Source organism: Thunnus thynnus, chromosome 4 (assembly GCF_963924715.1).
Source record: "Thunnus thynnus chromosome 4, fThuThy2.1, whole genome shotgun sequence".
Classification (NCBI taxonomy): Eukaryota; Metazoa; Chordata; class Actinopteri; order Scombriformes; family Scombridae; genus Thunnus; species Thunnus thynnus.
In genome coordinates, this window is record NC_089520.1 from 11,136,272 (window position 1) to 11,157,065 (window position 20,794).

At 38.7% G+C, this 20,794-nt stretch overlaps 1 protein-coding gene across 4 annotated transcripts in view; it reads left to right on the forward strand.

Annotated features, from left to right (window-relative positions):
• LOC137181157 (metabotropic glutamate receptor 4-like) overlaps positions 1–20,794 on the forward strand; it is a 166,731-nt gene that overhangs the window by 22,401 nt on the left and 123,536 nt on the right. For all 4 annotated transcript variants that reach the window (XM_067586602.1, XM_067586603.1, XM_067586605.1 and 1 more), the window contains one exon: positions 10,043–11,095. In XM_067586602.1, the coding sequence (XP_067442703.1) occupies positions 10,532–11,095 (564 nt within the window). In that variant the 5' untranslated portion in view covers positions 10,043–10,531. The remainder of the gene's footprint in view (positions 1–10,042; positions 11,096–20,794) is intronic.

The following is a 20,794-nucleotide window of genomic DNA, read 5'->3' on the forward strand; positions in this document are numbered from 1 at the left end:
CCTAAACAAGTTGACAGATACACAGCCACCACCACATTCATGCCGTGTTTACAGCTGCTTAAATTTAGACACATAACAACAGATTTATATGGAAGAATATTTCTGGGACCTGTGGCCATGCATGGAGAGTCAAAGGATGGGTAAGGAAAAATTCCTGACCTACTTCACCTTCCAAAAATGACTATTTTATGTAATGAAATTTTTTTTACCCAGAGCTGAATAAATAACCAATTAACCAGCTTGCTCATCAAGGGCTCATTCTAAGGTAACAAAAACACAACAATTCTTATTTTCATAGGATTACACACTGATTAAAACATAGTTATGAATATTATATTCCATTTCTGCAAAGTCCATTCTGCTAGATGCCACTAAATTCTACACACGGCACCTTTAATGGTCGTTATTTAGCTAAAACCTTTAGTATCAAACCAGTCAGATGCGGCCAATGTGAAGGCACGGACAACAACAAAAACAACAAAAACAAATAAGTGAAGTTAAGTCAGTCGTACTGTGGCTTCAAATTAATTAGCTAAAATCATAAAACAGAAACTATGGCAACTTTATGAGCCAGTATGAACCTAGATAGCAGTAATGTGGGGTGACAGGCTGTACTTGGGGAGTTTTGGTGAAAAATAACATCCTAGAATTGACGCTTCAATTGGCTGAAAGATGACCTGCAAGAAGAGGATACAGGTGGACAGGGGAACACTTAGCCAAAATATGAATGGAGTCGTCTATGGGAAATCTGAGGTCATTGAAAAATGACGAGACTTTTCAACACTTTGCCACCATGAAGGGCAATAATCTTCAACTTCAAGTAGTTGGTGGGTGAAATGCACCATTTTCCTGTGTTTGTGTTTGCTTGTAGGTTAGTTTGGCACTGTCTATAAACTGTGCAGCTGTTTATGCCGTGGAGGTAATATTGTGGTTACTTGTTTGGCAAAAAGGGTCTATCTGCAGTCTTGCAGACCTACACGACACCCCCCTCTCCAGATGTTGTCATTGTAATGGCATGCTACACGGGTAGCTGGGTAAATCAATGATCGAGTCACCTGTTTTACTGTGTGATGGATGATATATGCAGATATATCTGATAAATGTAGAAGTTTTCATCCATGCTTTGCTTTTACGCTGCACTGTATAATTTATTTTAGCTTTGGTTCACTGCATAGGGAATACTGACTACTGCATGTAGTCTATGTCATGCCAAGCATAAAGATTAGAAGGAAATAGAATGACTGAATGGAGGGATACCGTAGTGTATAAGTCATGTATTTGAGTTGATACGTGCATTGAAGTTTTTTGATGTGTATGTAAGCTTTTAAATGTGATATAAATGTGCAGTTTGTTGTATTCCACTACTGATCTGTATTCTGAATAATTAGTAAGCAGCTGTATGGGTTTGTATTTTGAGAAGATATTATGCAAGCTGTGTATCTGTGTATTTTCTGTTTTGGCTGGAACATAAATCTAAATCTAATTTGAGAATCATTCTGAGTTTAATAATAAAGTGAATGTTATTTGGTTTATTCTTCTAGCACGGTGGCACTATTTGAGTATTTTTTCAGAGTCAGTTTTACTGGATGCATTGAAGCACTGTGGGGCAGCCTCAGCAGGTAACTTTATTAAAATTAATGGGCCATGGTTTTGAAAGTTTGACTAAGGCCAGATTAAAATATATTTTGGTTTGTCATTTTTTCTAACATTTCAACATATTTTCTTTTTTTTTGTGGTATATTACAGAAAAGACTGTTAAGTCAAGATGTTTTTTGTTATGCTTTTATCTTTTCTAGTTTAGTCTCCTCCTATGTCTTTGACTTTTGTATTATTATTAATCTGTTTGTTAGTTTGCCCCCTGTTCTGTCTCAGTGCCAGTTAGTTTCCAAAGCTGACCAATCCTCTTCTCTTATGATTCTTGGTTGAAAACCCTCTCAAATAAGTATTAGGTACAGACACTTGAATTTTTCTGCTGCAACATATTTCATACAATCACTCTGTATCTTCTCTCAGATATGCTGGAATAGAAAAAGTTTGTTACCCTGGAGTCTCTGTGTCTTATGCATTGTGTGTTGGCTGCAGGATATTAAAAGTGTATATATAGTTTTGTATATGGCTCTGGTCTTGGGAGGGACTTGTGAATATTCCTTTTTCTCTCCCCCGGCTATTTATATAAAATGATTTGATAAGGGACACAATAGGATTCATATTCAATAAGCAGATTTGAGGTCAGATTGAGATTCATACCTGAATCATGGCTTTCACTCAGGAACTTGATGTTTGTTGCAACAGTACATTGCACTGTTCCCATTATCTTGAAAAATCTAACAAACACAAGCTGTACTTTCAAACCATTCATTCTTGCCAATATGCCCTAGTTTTCCATATGTTTCAGCTTCAAGTGAATCTGCTAGAAATGGGTATCTCAGGGGTACAGGTTTGATAAGACATAAATTCCTTAATCCTGAAAGGCAGGCAGGTCTAGCTCAACAGATACAGTAAATCAATCAATGTGTCTGAGAAGCAGCAGCCTTCTGTATCGACTGTGACCCCCCAACCTCCCCCCCACCCCCCCCCCCTCTTACGCACAGAGACTTTCTAGGACACGCTGCACAGTGATGGCTTGTGATATAGCTTGTCTTCACATTCCACCGCTGTTCATACTCAGCTGTTGTAGTTTGTACTGTGAAAAACAAGGTTGACAAAAAAAAAAAAGCTTATTTGACCCACAAGATGAAGTATGCTAGGCGTCATTACCAAGCATCGCTTAGAGTCAACAGGAGGCTGGAGATGGTTCACCTCATGCCATCTTTTCTCTGGACCATTAACCAGACTCGCAGAGTGAGAGAGCGAGAAAGCAGCCTTCAGAGCTAGCGGCTTTGAGAGACCAGGACATTTGGATGTATTTTAAGCTATAGATTCAAGATTCGAGCCCGTCCACTGAATCATATTCAATTCACGCCCCAAGGTGTGCATGTGATGATAGGTAGGAATTGAAAGCTTTATAGGTAGGAACCTGGTTGCAGGTGATGAATACCAAGTGGAGTGCTTTTTTTTCCACAAAAGGAGAGCCTAAACAATGGGAGGCTCACTGAAAAAAGGATAAGATGCTGTAAAGATGAAGGGTGGGAACTGAGGAATGTGTGGGTGTGCATTTCATCGCTATAGGAAGATGTTAGTCATTGAATCATTCAGTGAAAGGGAAGTCAACAATTTTTAATATGCTCTCCTGACTCCTTTATGGTTTCCCCTCATAGCATCTTCATGCTTTTTAAGCAGCACGAGACTTCTCCCTCAGCTCTTCCAGCGCATGAGAATCAGGGCTTGTTCTCAAATTTCAGTCCATCTATCTCCTGCTAGATGCAGCTCAGTGATCTTAGCCATCCATTAGCCTGCACAGAAAAACATCCAGTGCAAGTAAACAAAAAATTTAGGCATGGCCCACCCCCCCCCCCCACTTCTCAGCCTTGTCTTCCAGATGACTTACGGTATCTTCAAAACAGCAAAACAACACATTACATTCACCATGCTGAAAAAGCGCCGCTCTGGCCTTGTGGTAATAAGCCTTGTTTGCATGTACTAAAATTCCTGTACCCAGCACAGAAATGGAGCGCCTCTCTGGTGTGGTTGTCATAAGGTTGATATTTCAAGAGATAAATTGCACCCGTATTTCCTCAGGGTTCTCAGAGAAGGGAAATCAAACGGCCACACTCAGCTGTTGCATAATATCATGTCTTAGCAAGATTTACCACATATGTCAGGGTTCTAAATAAATCACAACTGTCAACTGCATTTTGCTGTTTCTCTAATTAATGTGCCCCAGAGTTAAAATATTCAAACTCCCTGCTCCCGTCTCACTTAATATCTAACTGTGACAAAACACATCAGATGTCAAGGGAAAGAGACAGCTTTGACAGATTTTCTGTCAAAATTCTTTTCCTGCTGGACTCCTCTGACAGTGATGTGCACAATATATACATCATAACCGACATGATCCCATTAATTTAAATCAACATGTTTATTAACCTGTTTATTGCTTCATTTTTGAGACATTCACTTGCAACCACTTTGTTTTTTTTAGATGAGTAATTTCTTCCTCACATTCCTTTGGTGCTGCAACAATTAGGCATACATTTTGATGATCATTTATTGATCAAAAACTCCAAAGGTTCTCTGGTTCCAGCTTCTCAAATGTGAAGATTTTCTTTGTAAATTTAATATCTTGAGGTTTTGGGCCACTGATTAGACACTATTTCCAATCAATCGTGATTTTTATTTGAATGATCTAATATCGATGCTCTAAATGCTGACATTGACCTTTGCAGACAGTCCATGTGTAGCTGTATGGGATAGCATTTATTTATTAAAACATGCATAATGATGACACCCTTGCCAGAGGTGCAGGTCTGTTATAATTCTTGCACATGTGGGCCTATAAAATATAGATGTGTCAAGTTTTAGTCTTTTTTTGTGTTGCCCAAGAAAAAGTCATAGTTGGTGCATTACGTTTTATAACACGCACATTCAGTCTATAATGTGCACTTTACTTTACTATTTTAAAGACAACAATGTTACTTACTTGTTGAATGCAGAAGATATGTAAGCTCCAAGGGTATATTGAGAAGCGCTCCATGCAATAGAGCTCAGAAATTAATTGATTCTGGTGATTCTTGTGATTCAAAATGGAATTGAATCGAGAGATCAGTGCTGATATGCAAGCCCCATAGGACAAACTCAGCAATCTGAAGAGTCACAGGGGGTTTCTGGAAAATTGTGATGGGCATTTTTCACAATTTTCTGATAATTAATTGATTTATAGAAAAAGAAAATACTAGATGAATCAATAATTAAAGTAATTGTTAGTTGCTGCCCTACACTCCTTAAAGGTTAAATCTACTGTACAGAAGATTCAGGCCCATAAAGCAAAGAAAGACGTCAGTATACTGCGTATCCCAGAATTAGCAACACACCAAGCAATTAGGACATCTCTTACATTGTGACATTCGCCTACATCTTAACCAGTAAATTTACTGCAGAAACTAGGCGTAATTAACTGTCCTCTGTGTTGAATTTCAGTACTGAGAAGATCTATAAATGATAATTAAAAGTCAGAAATTAGTGTGTTCTGAAGAGAGTGCCCTAGAAATTTGCTATAATTTATACTGATATACTGATGATTATTGCAAATGAAACACTTATTCCTGCTAATTTCCCTCAGGATTGTAAAGATGATCGTAAAAGATGGATAAAGAATGATTGGTTGTATCCTGGCTCTTCAACAGCATTTATACCTGGGCCACTTGTGTAAAAAGATGCTTAAGGTGGTATGGAGTATAAATATGAGGGCACACTGAGTCAAACAAGTGTTGCAATTAGAGCAAACTAATATATGTGGCCAGGCGCCGAAAGATTTAGCTGTCATTTTCTATAATTTGGTTCACTTTGTTTCAGTCTGCACTTGAGCCAGCTCTGCTTTGAGAGGTAGTTTCCTCTCTGCAGACTGTTTACTCTGACAACTGTGATCAGTTATTATTGTGAAGTATTCAAAAATGGCGGGATGCACCACTTACCCGCTGCAAGGCCTGGTTTAAAAAAACAAACAATGTTAGGCACGAGAGAGAAGAAACCCCACATTGAGGTTGCACAGATCTGAGTGTTCGAATAGTTCTTTCTATTGTGAAGTATGACACAAAGTGGTATCAAGATTGCTCTTTGTTTCAAATGCAAAAGTGTGACAGCTGGCAATAAAGACTCTGTTCATCAAGACTTTTGCTGGAATGCTGCATGGAGGCGTATGAAGGCGTGGAGAATTACTTTGTCAAAATTATTCACATTCTTTAGATGCAACTGTGCAGTGGTGGAAATTTGTTGATATCTGTTGATAAATTCCTTATTTTTTAGGAAAAATATAGTGGAGTAGCTTTATGTAAAATGCATTATAACATGTGCATAATAATGATTATTTCATTTATCGTATATCACATTATATAGGACTTATGTTTTTACTTTATGTAACTTTGGATGCTGATTATAGATTAGCACAATATGATACTGAAAATAGCTGAAAATCTCACAGCAACAATACAGTAACATTTCTAGCAAAACTAAACATTGAATGTTTCCTGTTAGAACACTGTCAGAGTTTTTCAGGCTGAGAAAAAGTTGGTGAGCTGCTGAAAAATCAGATAAGTGACAGATGGCAAGCTCACTTGTCCTAATTATATTGCAGTTTTTGGATTCTGCTACTAAAAAATAAAGTATTACCCCTCAGTCCACTTGTAAATGTGAACAAAAAGCAATATTTCAAGTTTGATCTGCCCTTACTGATGCATCTTTTCAAGGCTCATTTATTTTATTTTTTTTTCTATCAGTAGACACATAGAGACAGCTTACTCTAAGCTCTCCAGTCTGTGTGTGCAGCTTAGCCATGCACTCACCATTCATTTTCCTCAGGGCAGCCTTCCTCTACCTATCTACTGATCTGCTGTGCAGCATCAACATGCTAGAGTGTCAATTAGAGAGCCCCTCCTGCCCATCTGTGAGAGGACAGATACAGCATCTCTAAAAGTTTCTCTGGCTGGCTTCACCATGCAGCAGCTGCTAGGGTCTCAGAAGATGGAGAAGGAAATAAACTGCTGAAAATAAATATTAATGTGGTTCGGATGTACCCTTGTTTGTATTTATAATGTTCTTTTTGCAATACTGATTGGATTATAAAATGCTTGGGCTGCATATTCAAATGTGAAAAAAAAAAATATGAGGGGGTTTCAAGGTGTAGTGGCTGGTCTGCAGAACACTTCCTTCAGCTTCAAAGAGAAAAAATCTTATGTTTCTCAGGTGAAGTGCATTTGTAAGGGTAAGTGGAAAGCAGGCATATTTCTCAGAGAGATTCTGTTTGTTACTCTTAGCAACCTACTTCTTTAGTATGTTTGAAGATTTTTCTGGATCTCATCTTCCCTGATGACTTAGGTTCTTTTAAAACACAATCTCCTCCTTCAAACATCAACAAAATGTTGCACTTCCTCAATATCAAAATTGTCTTCACACTTGAAAACGAGTCTTGGTGACAGATGTGTAGGCGAAGTGAGACAGGGTACAATGTAAAACAACGCCCACACTGTTGTCTTTTTGTGCACATTAAAAATCTTATTCTTACTTGATAATATTTCAGTCGTGTACTCTCAGTTAGTTCAATCTTCTATAATGGAAAATTCCCAAAACAGACACAAAACTTTCATATGAAGCAAGCAAACATTTAATTGTTAATACTCTAAATTGACAGGTTTTGCTCTTATCAGAATTCAGGTGTTACTGTAGATTCATGGCTCCTGCTGTAGCATTGTGAGGCCATGTAACAACACATGTTTGTTTACCTGAAGGTTATTGTATGGCCTTTTGAAATGAATGCACAGTCTATTCCAAAATATGCTTTTGCACCTGAGGAAAGGTTGTTCTCTATTATATGAATCCCCAGCAATTCCTGCAGCTGTCTTTGACATTTTCTGAGCTGGTAAGCATGTTGTTTTTCTCAAGTCTCTGTTGGACATATTTATCGGGGTATGCTATTAAGGCTGATCTGTAAATATACAAACACACATTTTATCTTTCTCTTTCAGAACCCTTGTGTTTATTGTAGTGGGTGTCAGCCTTGAGAATTCTAATATGAGCGAGAGCATTGAATCTGTGTTACATACAGTACGTTACTGCTGAGTACTGGAAATAGAATATACAGTGAAAACGCTGATAATGTGTAACCTGATTTCACTGCTTTCAATTCGGTTACTACATCTCTACATGTCATGTTGAATAGAGCTGTGAAAAGTAGTCTGCCTGAACCCCAGTGCTTGATTAAAATGGGATTCATGGTTTTCAACATGGTGATGGTCGTTTCTGAAATGATTTATTCAGCGCATGTAGCCAGCCCACCCAGAATGCACTGAGATCTCTGAGATTACAGAATGAATTACCTCCATCCTGGTTAAGGAGGAAACACTATAAGATATTCATCTGAAACAAGACAAAACAAGCTGATTAATATGATAATGCTTGATGTAATCTTGCGAGGTGTAAGATCTTATTTCCCTCAGTTGCACACTAGACGCTCCTTCAGATTGGCTATCTGTTTTTCAGTCTGAAGGAGACATGAGCTGTCTCCCCACCAGCTCTTCTTTTGTACAAACATGAAGTTTGATGACATCTGTCTTGAAATCTGCAGTCTTGCAGAACAGTTTCTTATTTGAACACTTCAATATTTACAGCTATATTGTTTTTTTTTTCCTTCTGTTGCCTATCTATACCATGACATGTTGGCAGCAATAGCTCTCGCTGCCTTTTGCTGCAGTGTTTACTCTTATGTTAGAAATGCTGGTGCACGGTTTCTATTTGGTTATGGGGGGCTAAGGTGAGTTGGCTGGCTTTCTAGTTGTCATGTGCTCTGCAGCTGTTAAAGTGGACCTGCAGTGAATCAACTCTGAAAAATTACTTCTCACTCAGTAGGAGATAGTTGGGTGTATTCAAAGGACCTTGTCACTTCCGATATGCTCTCAATGAATCTCAGCCGTTGCCGATCCAAGGCTTCAACCCACTCCTCTGGAAAACCAATGTCTACAGCCCTATTCTGTGACTGTGTGCAGGGAGATTGTTCCTTCAAAACCTATTACGGCTTCAGGAATGAACAGGGTGTAGATATGTACATACAAGATGGGTTGTAGTGGCATATATGTGTGTCTGTCGTCCATGCATGCATTGTGTATGTCGGAGGAAGAAAAAAAGAGAGAGGAGGGAATGATAGTGTCATTGTGTACAGATGTGCATCACAGTATGAAGCGTAGAAACTCAAAATCCAGTTTTAATACAACATTATATACCTCACGAGCTTGTTTACCACACTTGAATCTATATAGACTCTGCAGTAACCCTCACAGCAGTGAAACAATAATCAGAACCATATCAAAATAGATCCATTTAGCTGCCATCATAGAACTGAAAATAAGGTTTTGGGCTTCGACTTTTCAATGTGTATAAAATATTTAAACCCATTTTTATGGACAAAATTACAGGTGCTGATGATCCGGATAATATGTCACTCATTATTTGAAACTGTACAATATCGTCTGCTGTGTTAATGGCTGCTCAGAATCAGGAGCCAGCTTGCTTAGTGCAGTGATTTCTTAAGGTGGATGTTTTTTTTCTTGCCAACTTTGAATGTACTACAAAAGCTGCGCTCAATCTGTAATACTATAATAACAATTTCAAACTCATTTCTTAGACCTTGTGTCTGTGCTTTGTTGTACTTTTTTACCCTGCAAGGCTCAAACTTAGACATGCTTAAGAGACTCTGAGACTCAGGTATGAATTCCATTATAATATATGTAATTGATTTTGCCTGTAGTAAGCAGAAATGCCAAGGTAATGTTAGAATGGTCCATTTGGCACAAAGAGATATCAACTTTATCAGTAGCTTATTCAGTTCTTTTGAACTTCACTTTAAACCCTTAATGTTTCTAATGGTCTGAAAGCATTGAAGAAGGGCGTAATGTGGGAGCAATGGTGATACATCTTCTGGTAAATAATGTTTTCTTAGCGAACACAGAAGAGCTAACCAACTACTACTGCTAATGCAGCGCAGTCTTTTGTTACTGGAACTATAAAACAGTCACCTTTTCCAATCTGTCAGTCTGGTGTAAAATCAACAGCAAAGATTAGAAAGGTAATATTCACAGAATCTCACAATATGGTGATACAGACTGAGTACATCTGCTGACAAGGTTGAAACACGTGGGATGTGACTTTCAGTCTCATCAACCTTGAGAGTCCATGGCAACCTTTTGAATACAAAATGGTAGATGTAGGAAGATTGTATAAGAGAAAAAAAAATAGTTTGGGTGCAGAACTGTTTCTTCATTCCACATAATGCTGCAGTTAAAAGGTTAAGCAAAAAAGAGGTATTGAAAAGCTCATACAAATACAAATCCCCTTGACTTTTTTTCCCCCTGTTTTCTCTGTGCACTGTCTCACTACTCTTTTCTTTTTCATCTTTCAGGAATTCACTCTGAAGCCTGTGGACCTAAGCAGGCCTGAGGGCTCTGACATACACCAAATCCCTGCCCAGGGGAACAGGGGAGATTAAAAACTTCTGATTGAGGTGGAGAGGAGAGAGACACAGAGAGAGAGGGAGGGAGAGACGGAGAAAAAAGCTTATCGTTCACCTTTGTTCTTCCTAATGCCCCAAGTGAAGGATCTCCATAGGCAAGCCTGTGAATAACACCAGACACAAGAGCAGCTGCCCACTACTGTGGTCATACGATGGAGTGAGGGAGTAAAAGAGGAGAAGAGAACAGGATTACATCCTGTGAAAGAGCCAAGCTCATATTCTACATTAATTGAATGCCTGGGAGAGAGGAGAGACATGAGAGGAAGCCTTTTCTGTGCCAACTGCTTCAAGAGGTATTGCAATTAACCCTCTGGCCATCATAAAATAATACCTGGCTTCTGTTGTTTTCTGATTGCTGGGTTCGGTTGTACGGTGTGGATGTGTGCTTGGTCCGTAGTCATGTTTCAACCCCCGGCATGTAGACCGGATCGGACCGGCTGTCAACGAAACAGCCTGATTCTGCCGCTGCTGCTGCTGCTTCTCTACAGCTCCCTCAAGGCCGCTCAGGCAGCCAAACCCAAAGGGCCAGGACACACACATTTGAACTCCATCCGGATCGACGGGGATATCTCCTTAGGTGGGCTCTTCCCAGTACATGCCAGGGGCCACGATGGCAAGCCATGTGGGGAGCTGAAGAAGGAGAAGGGTATACACAGACTGGAGGCCATGCTCTTCGCCCTTGACCGCATCAATAATGACAATAATCTGCTGCCTAACATCACACTGGGGGCGCGTATCCTGGACACCTGTTCCAGGGACACTCACGCCTTGGAGCAGTCGCTCACCTTCGTTCAGGCTCTGATCGAGAAGGACGGGACAGATGTCAAATGTCTGGGTGGGGGAGCGCCCATCATAACTAAACCTGAGAGGGTGGTGGGCGTCATTGGAGCTTCCTCCAGCTCCGTTTCCATCATGGTGGCCAACATACTACGCCTGTTTAAGGTAAGACCGAGACAACAGCACAGTTGTTTTGTTTGTGCAGGTTCGTCCACTTCACGGTATGTGTGAGATGCACAAAACAAAGACGTTGAGCTGTGTTTGCTGTGGATTATTGTATGATACTTAAAAGTATGTTTGCGCCCTATCGATCCTCTCATATATTTGTTTGAATAATTAATGGCAAAAGCTGAAAAACAACATGAGCCGGTGAAGAGTGTGAGAGAGCAATATGTGTTAGATATCTGCTGCCACACAATGGACACATTCATAACTTTGGAGGGGGGATCCCTTGGTAAATCTCATCACTGTGACTATTGCCCTGGAGGAGTTGGTTGCTAAGCAGTGAGAGGTATTGCCTGTCACAATACAGAAGTGATTAATAGGATACTACTTGATTTCATTTCGCCCCCCATAGCCTTTTTTTTTTCCAATCATTTTGGTGTTTACATGTGCTTACACTATGGAAAAAATATGTTCTGTTCATGGATATTTGGACATTAGATGAATTATTTAACACATATTTTCTATCCACCCAGCCACAGCAAGTGTAATAGCTCTTTCTACTTTACTGAAGGTATGATTGGTATTTACTGCTCGGCTCACTGCAAAATAATGCACGTTTTTTTTGACTTTAAAAAGAATTACTTTTTTATAAAGTACTGTAATATGTTTAAAATTGCTTCATGAGCAATTACACATTTTAGCACAGATTTAACTCAATCTTTTTCACCAGGCCCGGCAAGGTAGTGGCTAATTTAAATTCTGTGATAATTAAAATGAGGGATTCTTCCTCAGATAACCCTCAGACTTCAAAACCAACTTCAAAATGTATTTCAGATCCTTTGTGTTCTGCTTTCAGCTAAAAAGCTGATTATAATCCTGACTCCAAAGTTTACCCTCACCTTGATCTCACATGAAAATTTATGCCTGATGCGAACAATTTTCCCTCTCATTTTGCCTAAAAGCATGAGGAAGTCAGATGGTTGATCAGTCACAGAACAACATCCCCGCAGCTGATGCAGTGTCTAAGTGAAGGCCACTTTAGCAGGCCAGGTGTTTACTGGCATCATATACTGACTAAATCACTCCAAATGAAGATGTTGTCAGGGCTGCCATCTTAATGTTGATGATTCGAATAATTGTCGAGGAATTATAAATTCGATCCTCTTTTTTATAGTTGAAGCATAGGATTATTTGTACAATGATGTTTATAGTGCAACACGGATAAAAAAAAGCAAAGTTTTACAAATCTCGTCTTGTCTTAAAATTACCTATCTGCAAACCTCGCTGTAATGTTGGTCAGTAAATCGACAGTTGTTTGACAGAAAAATAATCTATACCTTAAAAAAAAAAAGCCAATAAGTAATCTTTCCATCAGAAATGTCAAAAATTCCCCAGTTGCAGCTTCTCAGTTGTGAGGAATTTGCTGCTTTTCTTTATCTTATGTAATTACTTTACTCAGTGTTTTTAGGTTTCAGAGTGTAGTTTGCATGAACAAGACAAGGAATATGTCGCCTTGAGCACCCTGGGAAATTGCGATGAGCATTTTACTATTTTCAGATGTTTTGTAGACTGAAAGATGAATTGATGAATTCACAAAATAATTGGCTGATTAATCAATAATGAAATTAATCATTAGTTGCAGCCTTAACCGCTTCCTCTACTGCCATGCGGTGTGATCAACACTGGGGCTGACGTCACTGTCAGGAGCTGTGCAGAAAAGATGCTCCCCAGTGCATTAGGTTTTTATTACTCAACTATGATTAGGATACACACTTTTTTTTTTTACTTCACTGACTGTGGAAATCGGATGTTTTCACATAGCAGATGATGATCAACACGAGAGTCTTGAGTAAAGAATGCGGAAGAATCGTTTTAGTCATTTGCCAAGCTAACATGCCAAAGAAATTCACACATTCCAGCTTCTCAAATGTGAAGATTTGCTGCTTCTTTGCTGCTCTTATATAACAGTAAACTGCATATCTTTGGGCTTTGAAATATCAGACAAAACAAGATATTTGAATACATCTCCCTGAGCTGTGACAAATTACAGTATAGTGGGTATTTTTCATTATTTTCCGACAATTCCTAGACTTAACAATAAATCGAGAAAATAATCAGCTGATTAATAGATAATGAAAATTCAAGGTGAAGTGTATTGATGACAATGCATTAGTAATAATGCCAAGTCTTTTTAAAACCAGAGAAATATATAAAGATAACATAAAGTGAAGACAACCTCACTAAATAAAATAAAGCAGCAGCCAAAATTGACAAATCAGAGTTGATTTGGAAAACTCTGACATGGGTACAGCTCTGTATTTTGGTGAGGTGGATATGAGGCTTTTATTGAGTTTTTTATGCATTGTTTTTGTTTATCTAGTTATTCACAGCAACAGCCTGTAGTATATGTATGATTTGATAAGCTCCCTTACTCCACAGTGCTACAAACCACATGAGATTTATCCTGCTTGTCGTGGCACTCTGCATTAATCTGAGTGAATCCAGTGTGACAGAACAGATAGACACTAAAGCCTTGTGCATCTTTTATGTTCTTATTTTATATATATGTATTTGTGAGTCTTTTCTTCAGCTTGTGTATATATCTATTCATGGATGTACTTAATATATACCGGCGGATAAACATATAGTCAAGCATGCAAAGCGCTGTGGCTGAACTCTATATTTTTTTCTGTCTCCCACGCATAAAATATGCGTATATGTGCGCTCACACAGGTAAGAGTTGATGTGGGCCACAGTAATGAGCATCTCCAGAAGCGCATTCCTGATCCCACTCTCACATGGAAGCCTCAAATCCTTCGTCGTTAGCACAGTGCTCATTCCCTCTTCATTAATGCACGTAAGCGGTGTCTTTGCATATTTAATTTGGATTTCTCTGATCTCCTTTCTCTTGATCCTCAATGTATATATTAGCAGTTCCCTCTTCTGCCTTTTTACATTAAGACAGCTGGAGGTTAAGAAAGCAGCTCCAGTCAGACGGCAGGTTGACTAGTTCAACACCATTTGCCAGTTCATCTGAAGTTACTATCGCTTGGGCTCCTGGGTTGCACTATTGAAAATCAAACACTTTCCAGGGCAGGCGCCAATCAATCAACATCTACTCTAATTGAATAAGGGTCATTACAACAATCAAAAAAGAGAGTAAGCTCCTGACTTGAAGTAAAGCAGTCTGGTCAGTTATATAGATTAAACAGTAAACCTTTAATGGAGAGTGGTGTGTGGTCATTTAGGTGGGGTCTTAAGTTATGGCTTCCCAGGGATCCACAGGTCAGCCAGATGACAGCTGGTTCTCCTGACCCTCATGGACCTGATGATGGCCCTGGTAAGGTTTTAACTTTACGGCCATCTCATAACATACCCTGCACCGGCTCAACATCATTTGCTGCATGATCTAGCATGCAAAGAGAAGAGGGTCAACGGTGTCTACTAGCACTGCGGCTAGACATACATGTTTGCTTTAAATGGAGGCAGTGCATGCACACAACTACCAACACAGCATACTGATGAAAACAAGCACACTCTTGACTCGGACATGCGCATTAATGTATGCTTGCACACGCACCATGTGCAAAATCGCACCACTGAAACACACATACACTACTCACGCAGAAACACAAGCATATACAAAAGCAATCAAGCACATTTGCACGCAAACCACTTTGAGCCCAGCAGCAGCAGCAGCAGCAGCCGCACTGGTGTAGTTAGCAGGTTTACAGTAAAGTGTTTCCTCAGCACTCAGCTGCATACAGATGTGGTCCAGAGCAGGTTGATGAATATTTTACTCCAACCTTATGTAACAGTAACACGAGGACCAGGAGCTGCAGCTCAAGAACATTTAAGTGTAGTTCACTGAGAAGTGGGGCCTGCTGTGACAAGCAGTTGGGGAAAAGATAACTCATGATCACAGACTAGCTATGTCAGATGATTTCATTATTCATTTGTGTAGCAGATGCATTCATAAGGTTGACACACATCACCTATAACACAGATGCTACTACCAGGTCTGTCCCTCCTTATTACATGTTCATCTCGGCAGGAGGTCTTGACAGGGATTTTCTTTTCAACTCAACTAAATTTGGCTCTTGATCACTGAAAAGAAGAAATATTTTTATACATTTCATTTGTTTCATCCTGTGGCATATACAAGTAGCACAACAGACACACAGTGAACCAGGAATAAGAGGCTCAGAGAGTTTTAGCCTTTAATGCTCACTGAAAAGCATCTCACATTCATTGAAGTGGCTAGTTTCGGTAGTAAAGGGACCACAGAAGGGTAAAAAAAAAAAAAAAAAAGGATCTGTTTAGTGAAAGAAAGTAAAAGAAAAAGATTTTTCATGCAAGAGCACACAGGCATTCAGCATCCCCCTCATTCTGACATTTTCCTTCACCCTTGGTTCATGCTCTTGTATCTCAGTTTCACACTGAAGACACAGAAGCCGAGCTACTGAATTATTGCTTATGTGCACATTGTTTAGGGAACCTTCACAATTGTCTCGCAATGGCAAATCATTTGTGTACTTGTGATTTATAAAGATCTCAGAAACAAAAACATGAATTCCTACATGAATACTATTTTTTTTTTTTCACATTTGATCCAGACCTGTGCTGTTACTACGTTGCTCTCACATGGCATTTCTATAATTAGTGTTAGGCATTTTAATTGGTCTGTACCCTCATGGGCTAAGTGCTTTAAACTGTCGACAAAAAGTAAAGCAAATAATATTTAGTGCTGGATAATCACCATAGATTATGAATTGTTGATTACAGATTGCCCAGAGCTGTCTCTGAGCCTTTATTTTTACAAGTTCATATGGGAATTTGTACACGATAATAACACTGCTGGTAAAAGCATGTAAATAATGAACCACAGTGTTGAATAATGTGTTTTTAAGGCAAATCAGCTATTGTGAACACACTGGTCTTTTACAACAAGTTCTGTGATCTAATACAGTGAACCAAGACATTTCAATTACAAGTAGTGATTCTTACTGTAATTTCTGGTAGCATCTTAACTCGCTGATCAGCGTCGATCTCGTTCTGCTGACTATATTGTTGTAGCGAAAACCCAGTCACACAGCAAATTGTGAAGATGGCAGATATCATTAGCAGTTTACAGCCTCTTTCATGATTACTTGAATGAGTGAGCCGATCCATTCCGCAGCTGTTTTGTGGTCAAATCTCCACAGCATCCCTCTTTCCCAGAGGTGTTTGCCATCTGCGGCGAGTTAATGGTTATATACCCCCAGTTGATGCTCTGCTCCTGTAAACATTTTAGCTTCGAACCAGTTTGGTAAAATCAGCCACAAAACCTCAAACTTTTTCTTTTTCGCTCTTTGGCAACAGTGAGGAATCGTAAACCTGATTTAGCTTCTAGAAAAGACAAAAAAAAAGTAATATTTGATGTGTTTTTGACATTTTTTAAAAGTTTATCTTAATTATGTCCAGAATCATTTTTTTTTTGTAAGAACCATCTCATACTTGTCAGCTTTTCAAAACATATTTTTTGAGCAGCATTTTATCTTTTAGCTGCTGAGCTTGTACTCAATTTGGAGTGAGGCAATAACCTGAGCAGAGCCTCCGTAGAAAATGTAATCATATCTACAAATTTGATTGCATGCTTTTTGTGTTAATTTAGAATTTGGACTCAGACAGAATGAGATCAGAGGTAAAAAAACAAAAAAACAACAAAAACAAAAAACACTCTAATACTGTAGTAATGTATTAATCTTGCCTCAGAATTGTATTCTATTTCTGTCTTTGCTTGTCTGTACGGATTTTAAGTTTGACAGTCCTTGAAATCAAACATGAGTGGTTTTATTTTATACGGCAGACATTCATTTTCTTTACATGGAGTTTCATCACTGCTTGGTTGAAAATTAGTTGCCCTTATTGCGTTTCGTCATTGATGCCCACACTTTTAAGGACTCTGGAGCAACCTGATAAATAGCATAGGAGATAATATGGTTTCTTTTATGGTAGTCAGCCTTCCAATATCTGGTACATTTCTTTTACTTTTAATCTTGTTATTGCCGTGGTATGGTACATTTTTAATATAAGACAAAACGGGAATCTGTCATGAAATGTCACGCTTCATCTTGTCTTTTTTTTGATGGTTTTTATCCCCCTATAAACCTTCCAGTGACACTGTAGAGTGACGGCACTGTGTCACAATTGATTTGGCAGCTCATTTGGGGGAATGACAGCTAAATCAAGATAAACTAGTATCAGCCCATCGAGGCATCACACTTCAACCAAACCCGCTCATTCAGTGAGCCAGTGAGAATACATTTGTGCACATTGACTGCTTCACTATGAAGCCATTAAAGACTGTTTTCCTCCTCGCTGTACATGTACTTTAATTTCATCCAACAACGTGACATGTTTAAACTTGAGTCAGAATTGTTAGTGAAATTAACTTGCCACTGTTATGTTTTCATGCAGTTTGATGCTGTTGCTGAGACATATCACGATGACATTGTTGCATTGTGTGATTTGTTAAAAAAAACAAGGGTGTAGGGGTCGTCCGTGGTGTGTCGCCTCTCTTTCATCCAGCAGGGAAAGAGGCAACGCCTGGTCCATTTACTGCGTCATCACGTAGCCTAGATGACGTGGTGTCATCTGTACTGTCACACAAGCGCTCACAGTGAAAGTCCATTTCTGATTTTAGTGTTGTTTGCACCATAGAGTGTTCCCACATTGTAGCACTTTACTTTATTTTAGATATTTTATACAGTCTATGGGTGAAGCAGCATAAATCACTATGAGGGGGATAAATTTTTGTCCCACCGGGGCTAAAAATAACTCAGCAGAGGCAGGGATATATAGACCAGAGGGGGGGAAATCCCTACCATCCCCTCCAACAAATCGCACCCCGCATAGTTGTAATATATATAGTGGCACATTTCAAGACATACTGTGAAAAAAGAGCAATTACTGTTAGATTTACTTAAAGTCTCAGTATGAGCACCTTTCAAATGAGAATATATTACACTCTTTATTAGACAGTAAACTGGACTGTTTCATTATTGCCTCAAAAAGGGAAGCTACGGCACAAATGGCAAGACAGTATAAGGTATTGTTAGTCTATAATTTAAAATGAGAGCCATTTTGGCAAGAGTTCTTGTGGGAGCTACAGATAATAATCCTGCTCAGTTCAGGGAGGTGATATTTTTCCATTTTCTGTTTTTTTCCTATGCCATGTTTCCCCCCCCCCCCACCTTCCTCTGCCCTTTTTGTCCTCCAACTACTCCATTAACAAAATACTGACTGTCTCATTGTCCAGCTATTAAGGCAACACTTTCATTACTCTCTTCTTTGAAATTTGATATACCAAAGCTTATTCAACAAGTACGGAGTCATCTCCATTTTTAAATATCGATCTGTCCCAAATTATTAAACTTGGTAGCCTGTTGTTCTTTGACCACCATCATCCATGTCATTTCATTCTGCTCATGCACACAGTACCTGCGCCTACAGTGCAAGGTCTGTCTCAACACATGAGAGGGGGCCTTTTGTGAAGAGTGTGCTTTTTTCCTGATTTGGCCAAATCCTGAATCAGACCAAAAAAAAAAAAGGATTGAGCTTTTCACAGAATAGCTCAGATGTGATGGATATGCCACTGAGCCATTTCTCTGAGAGTCATGTAGGCCTTTGAAGGTATAACGTAGTTTGATTCCATGTACTGACACTGGCTAAATCTACTAGTTGTGACTAATTCAATTCAATTATTGAGTCCTGAAGAAGAAAAACGACAAGAAGTAATCCACAAGACACAAAGAAAAGATTAGAGAAGAGTCTGAAGAGATTAACAATAATTTGTGTGACAGAAATACTTTTGTTTTTACAACCCCACAAATTTATCCTGCAACTCCTTGTGGCAGTCCCAACCCTCAGGACTCCCCCCAGGTTTGGCAACCATAGTTTTAGGTTGTCATGTTCCCCTCAAGAAACAACACATTGTAACAGTGTAAACAACAGCTTGTCATGAAAAACCTTCGCCTATTTTTTTGGCTTTACTAAAAAAAGCTTAACAATAATATGCACAGCTTGAATTTCAACAGGGTGCACTTGTTTGCTGTATGGACTTAATGTTATAGGACACATCCTAACTCAACCTTATAGCTGCTATTATGCATTTATCTCTATTTACAAAGTCTGCATATGATTGTCATTTCAGACAAGCTACATTTAAACAGGAACATAGAGGAGAGAGTATTTATTTAACTGCTTCTTCTTAGTTGGGAGGATGAAAATATTTTAGTCTTGTGCACAAAATCAGTAAAAAAAAAAACCTTTTGAAAAATTAAGACCTTTTTAAAATGAAAATTGGAAAATGCATTCTTAAGTTATGCAACTTAAATCAACTAAAGCTGCATTAATTGGTATGGTGGCTCATACAATAAAAAGTCTATATAAAATGTAAATATTTTCAGGTTTTTTTTAAGTTAAAAAGTAATGAGCCAGTCATTCTGCTTTGATGTGCTGGATTAACCGATGACACATAATTCAATTGGTATCTTTGCACACTATCTTTATTGTTGCTTGATTTTCCACTTGTGTTGTTTTGCTGCTGGATGAGCGTGTTGATTCATGGTGACTCATTTGTCTGGAAAAGATAAGTTCTGACAACACACGAAGCCACAAGACAGACATTTTATATAACAACTGTATAAAATGCACAACAGTAAGAAAAGATGGCAATCATATCTCTGAGGATTCACACATTGAAAGACTGGAAGTGATTTAAATTATTTTAATATCGGACACAATTCTTATTATATGTCTTGTGATCCTCCATGATAGGTGTTTTCCTTCTCTTCACTTGGTTTGCTTTGCTAACGTTAAAGAAACAAATCACTAGAGGCAGGTGTCGGCTATGTGAGCTGCATGTTGCGAAATCCTCTATAGTTATATTGTTTTCCTATATAATTATATTTCGGCTTAGTTGTGATCTCATCTCACCAAATACAAACAACTGATTCACTATGCAAATCAGATGTAACACCATCTCTGTATCTTGAAGAGCTGACAAACGTCCATCCACAATCCAGAGCCAGACCTTCCACCATCTGTCAGTTTTCTTCACACACTAGACACTGTAGTGTTTGTCTGCGTGTGTGTTGGTGGGTGGATTTGCACACATATGTGCATGTGTGTCTTACAGGCTGTTTGTTTACATCTTTAATTGTGTATATCTGTTTAGTAATATGAAAATTCCTCCAGCCTAATGGGCACGTTTTCAGCCGAACATCAAAACAAATGGTGTGATATCCACCTGTATTCCCTCATGGCAGAACATACTGTCAAATGAAAGCAGTTTTTTTTACTGAATAGAATCCTTTGATGTAGATTTTTTTTTAAAGCCTTAATGACGTGTATTTGTGTTGATTTTAGTAAGCTATTGAAGGTGACGGCAGAAGCAGGTTAGACAGAATATAAATTGATGTGTATTGTTACCCATGTAGCCTAACCCTAAACAATAGTTAGTTGATTAACTGATGAATCAATTGACAGACAATTAATTGCCAATCATTTTGGTAAACAAGGCTAAATTAAATTCTCTGGTTCCAGCTTCTTGAATGTGAATGTTTTCTGGTTTCTTTGATCTTTTATGATAGTAAACTGAATATTTTTGGGTTGCGGACTGTTGGTTGGAACAAAAGATGACATTTTAGGTTGAAT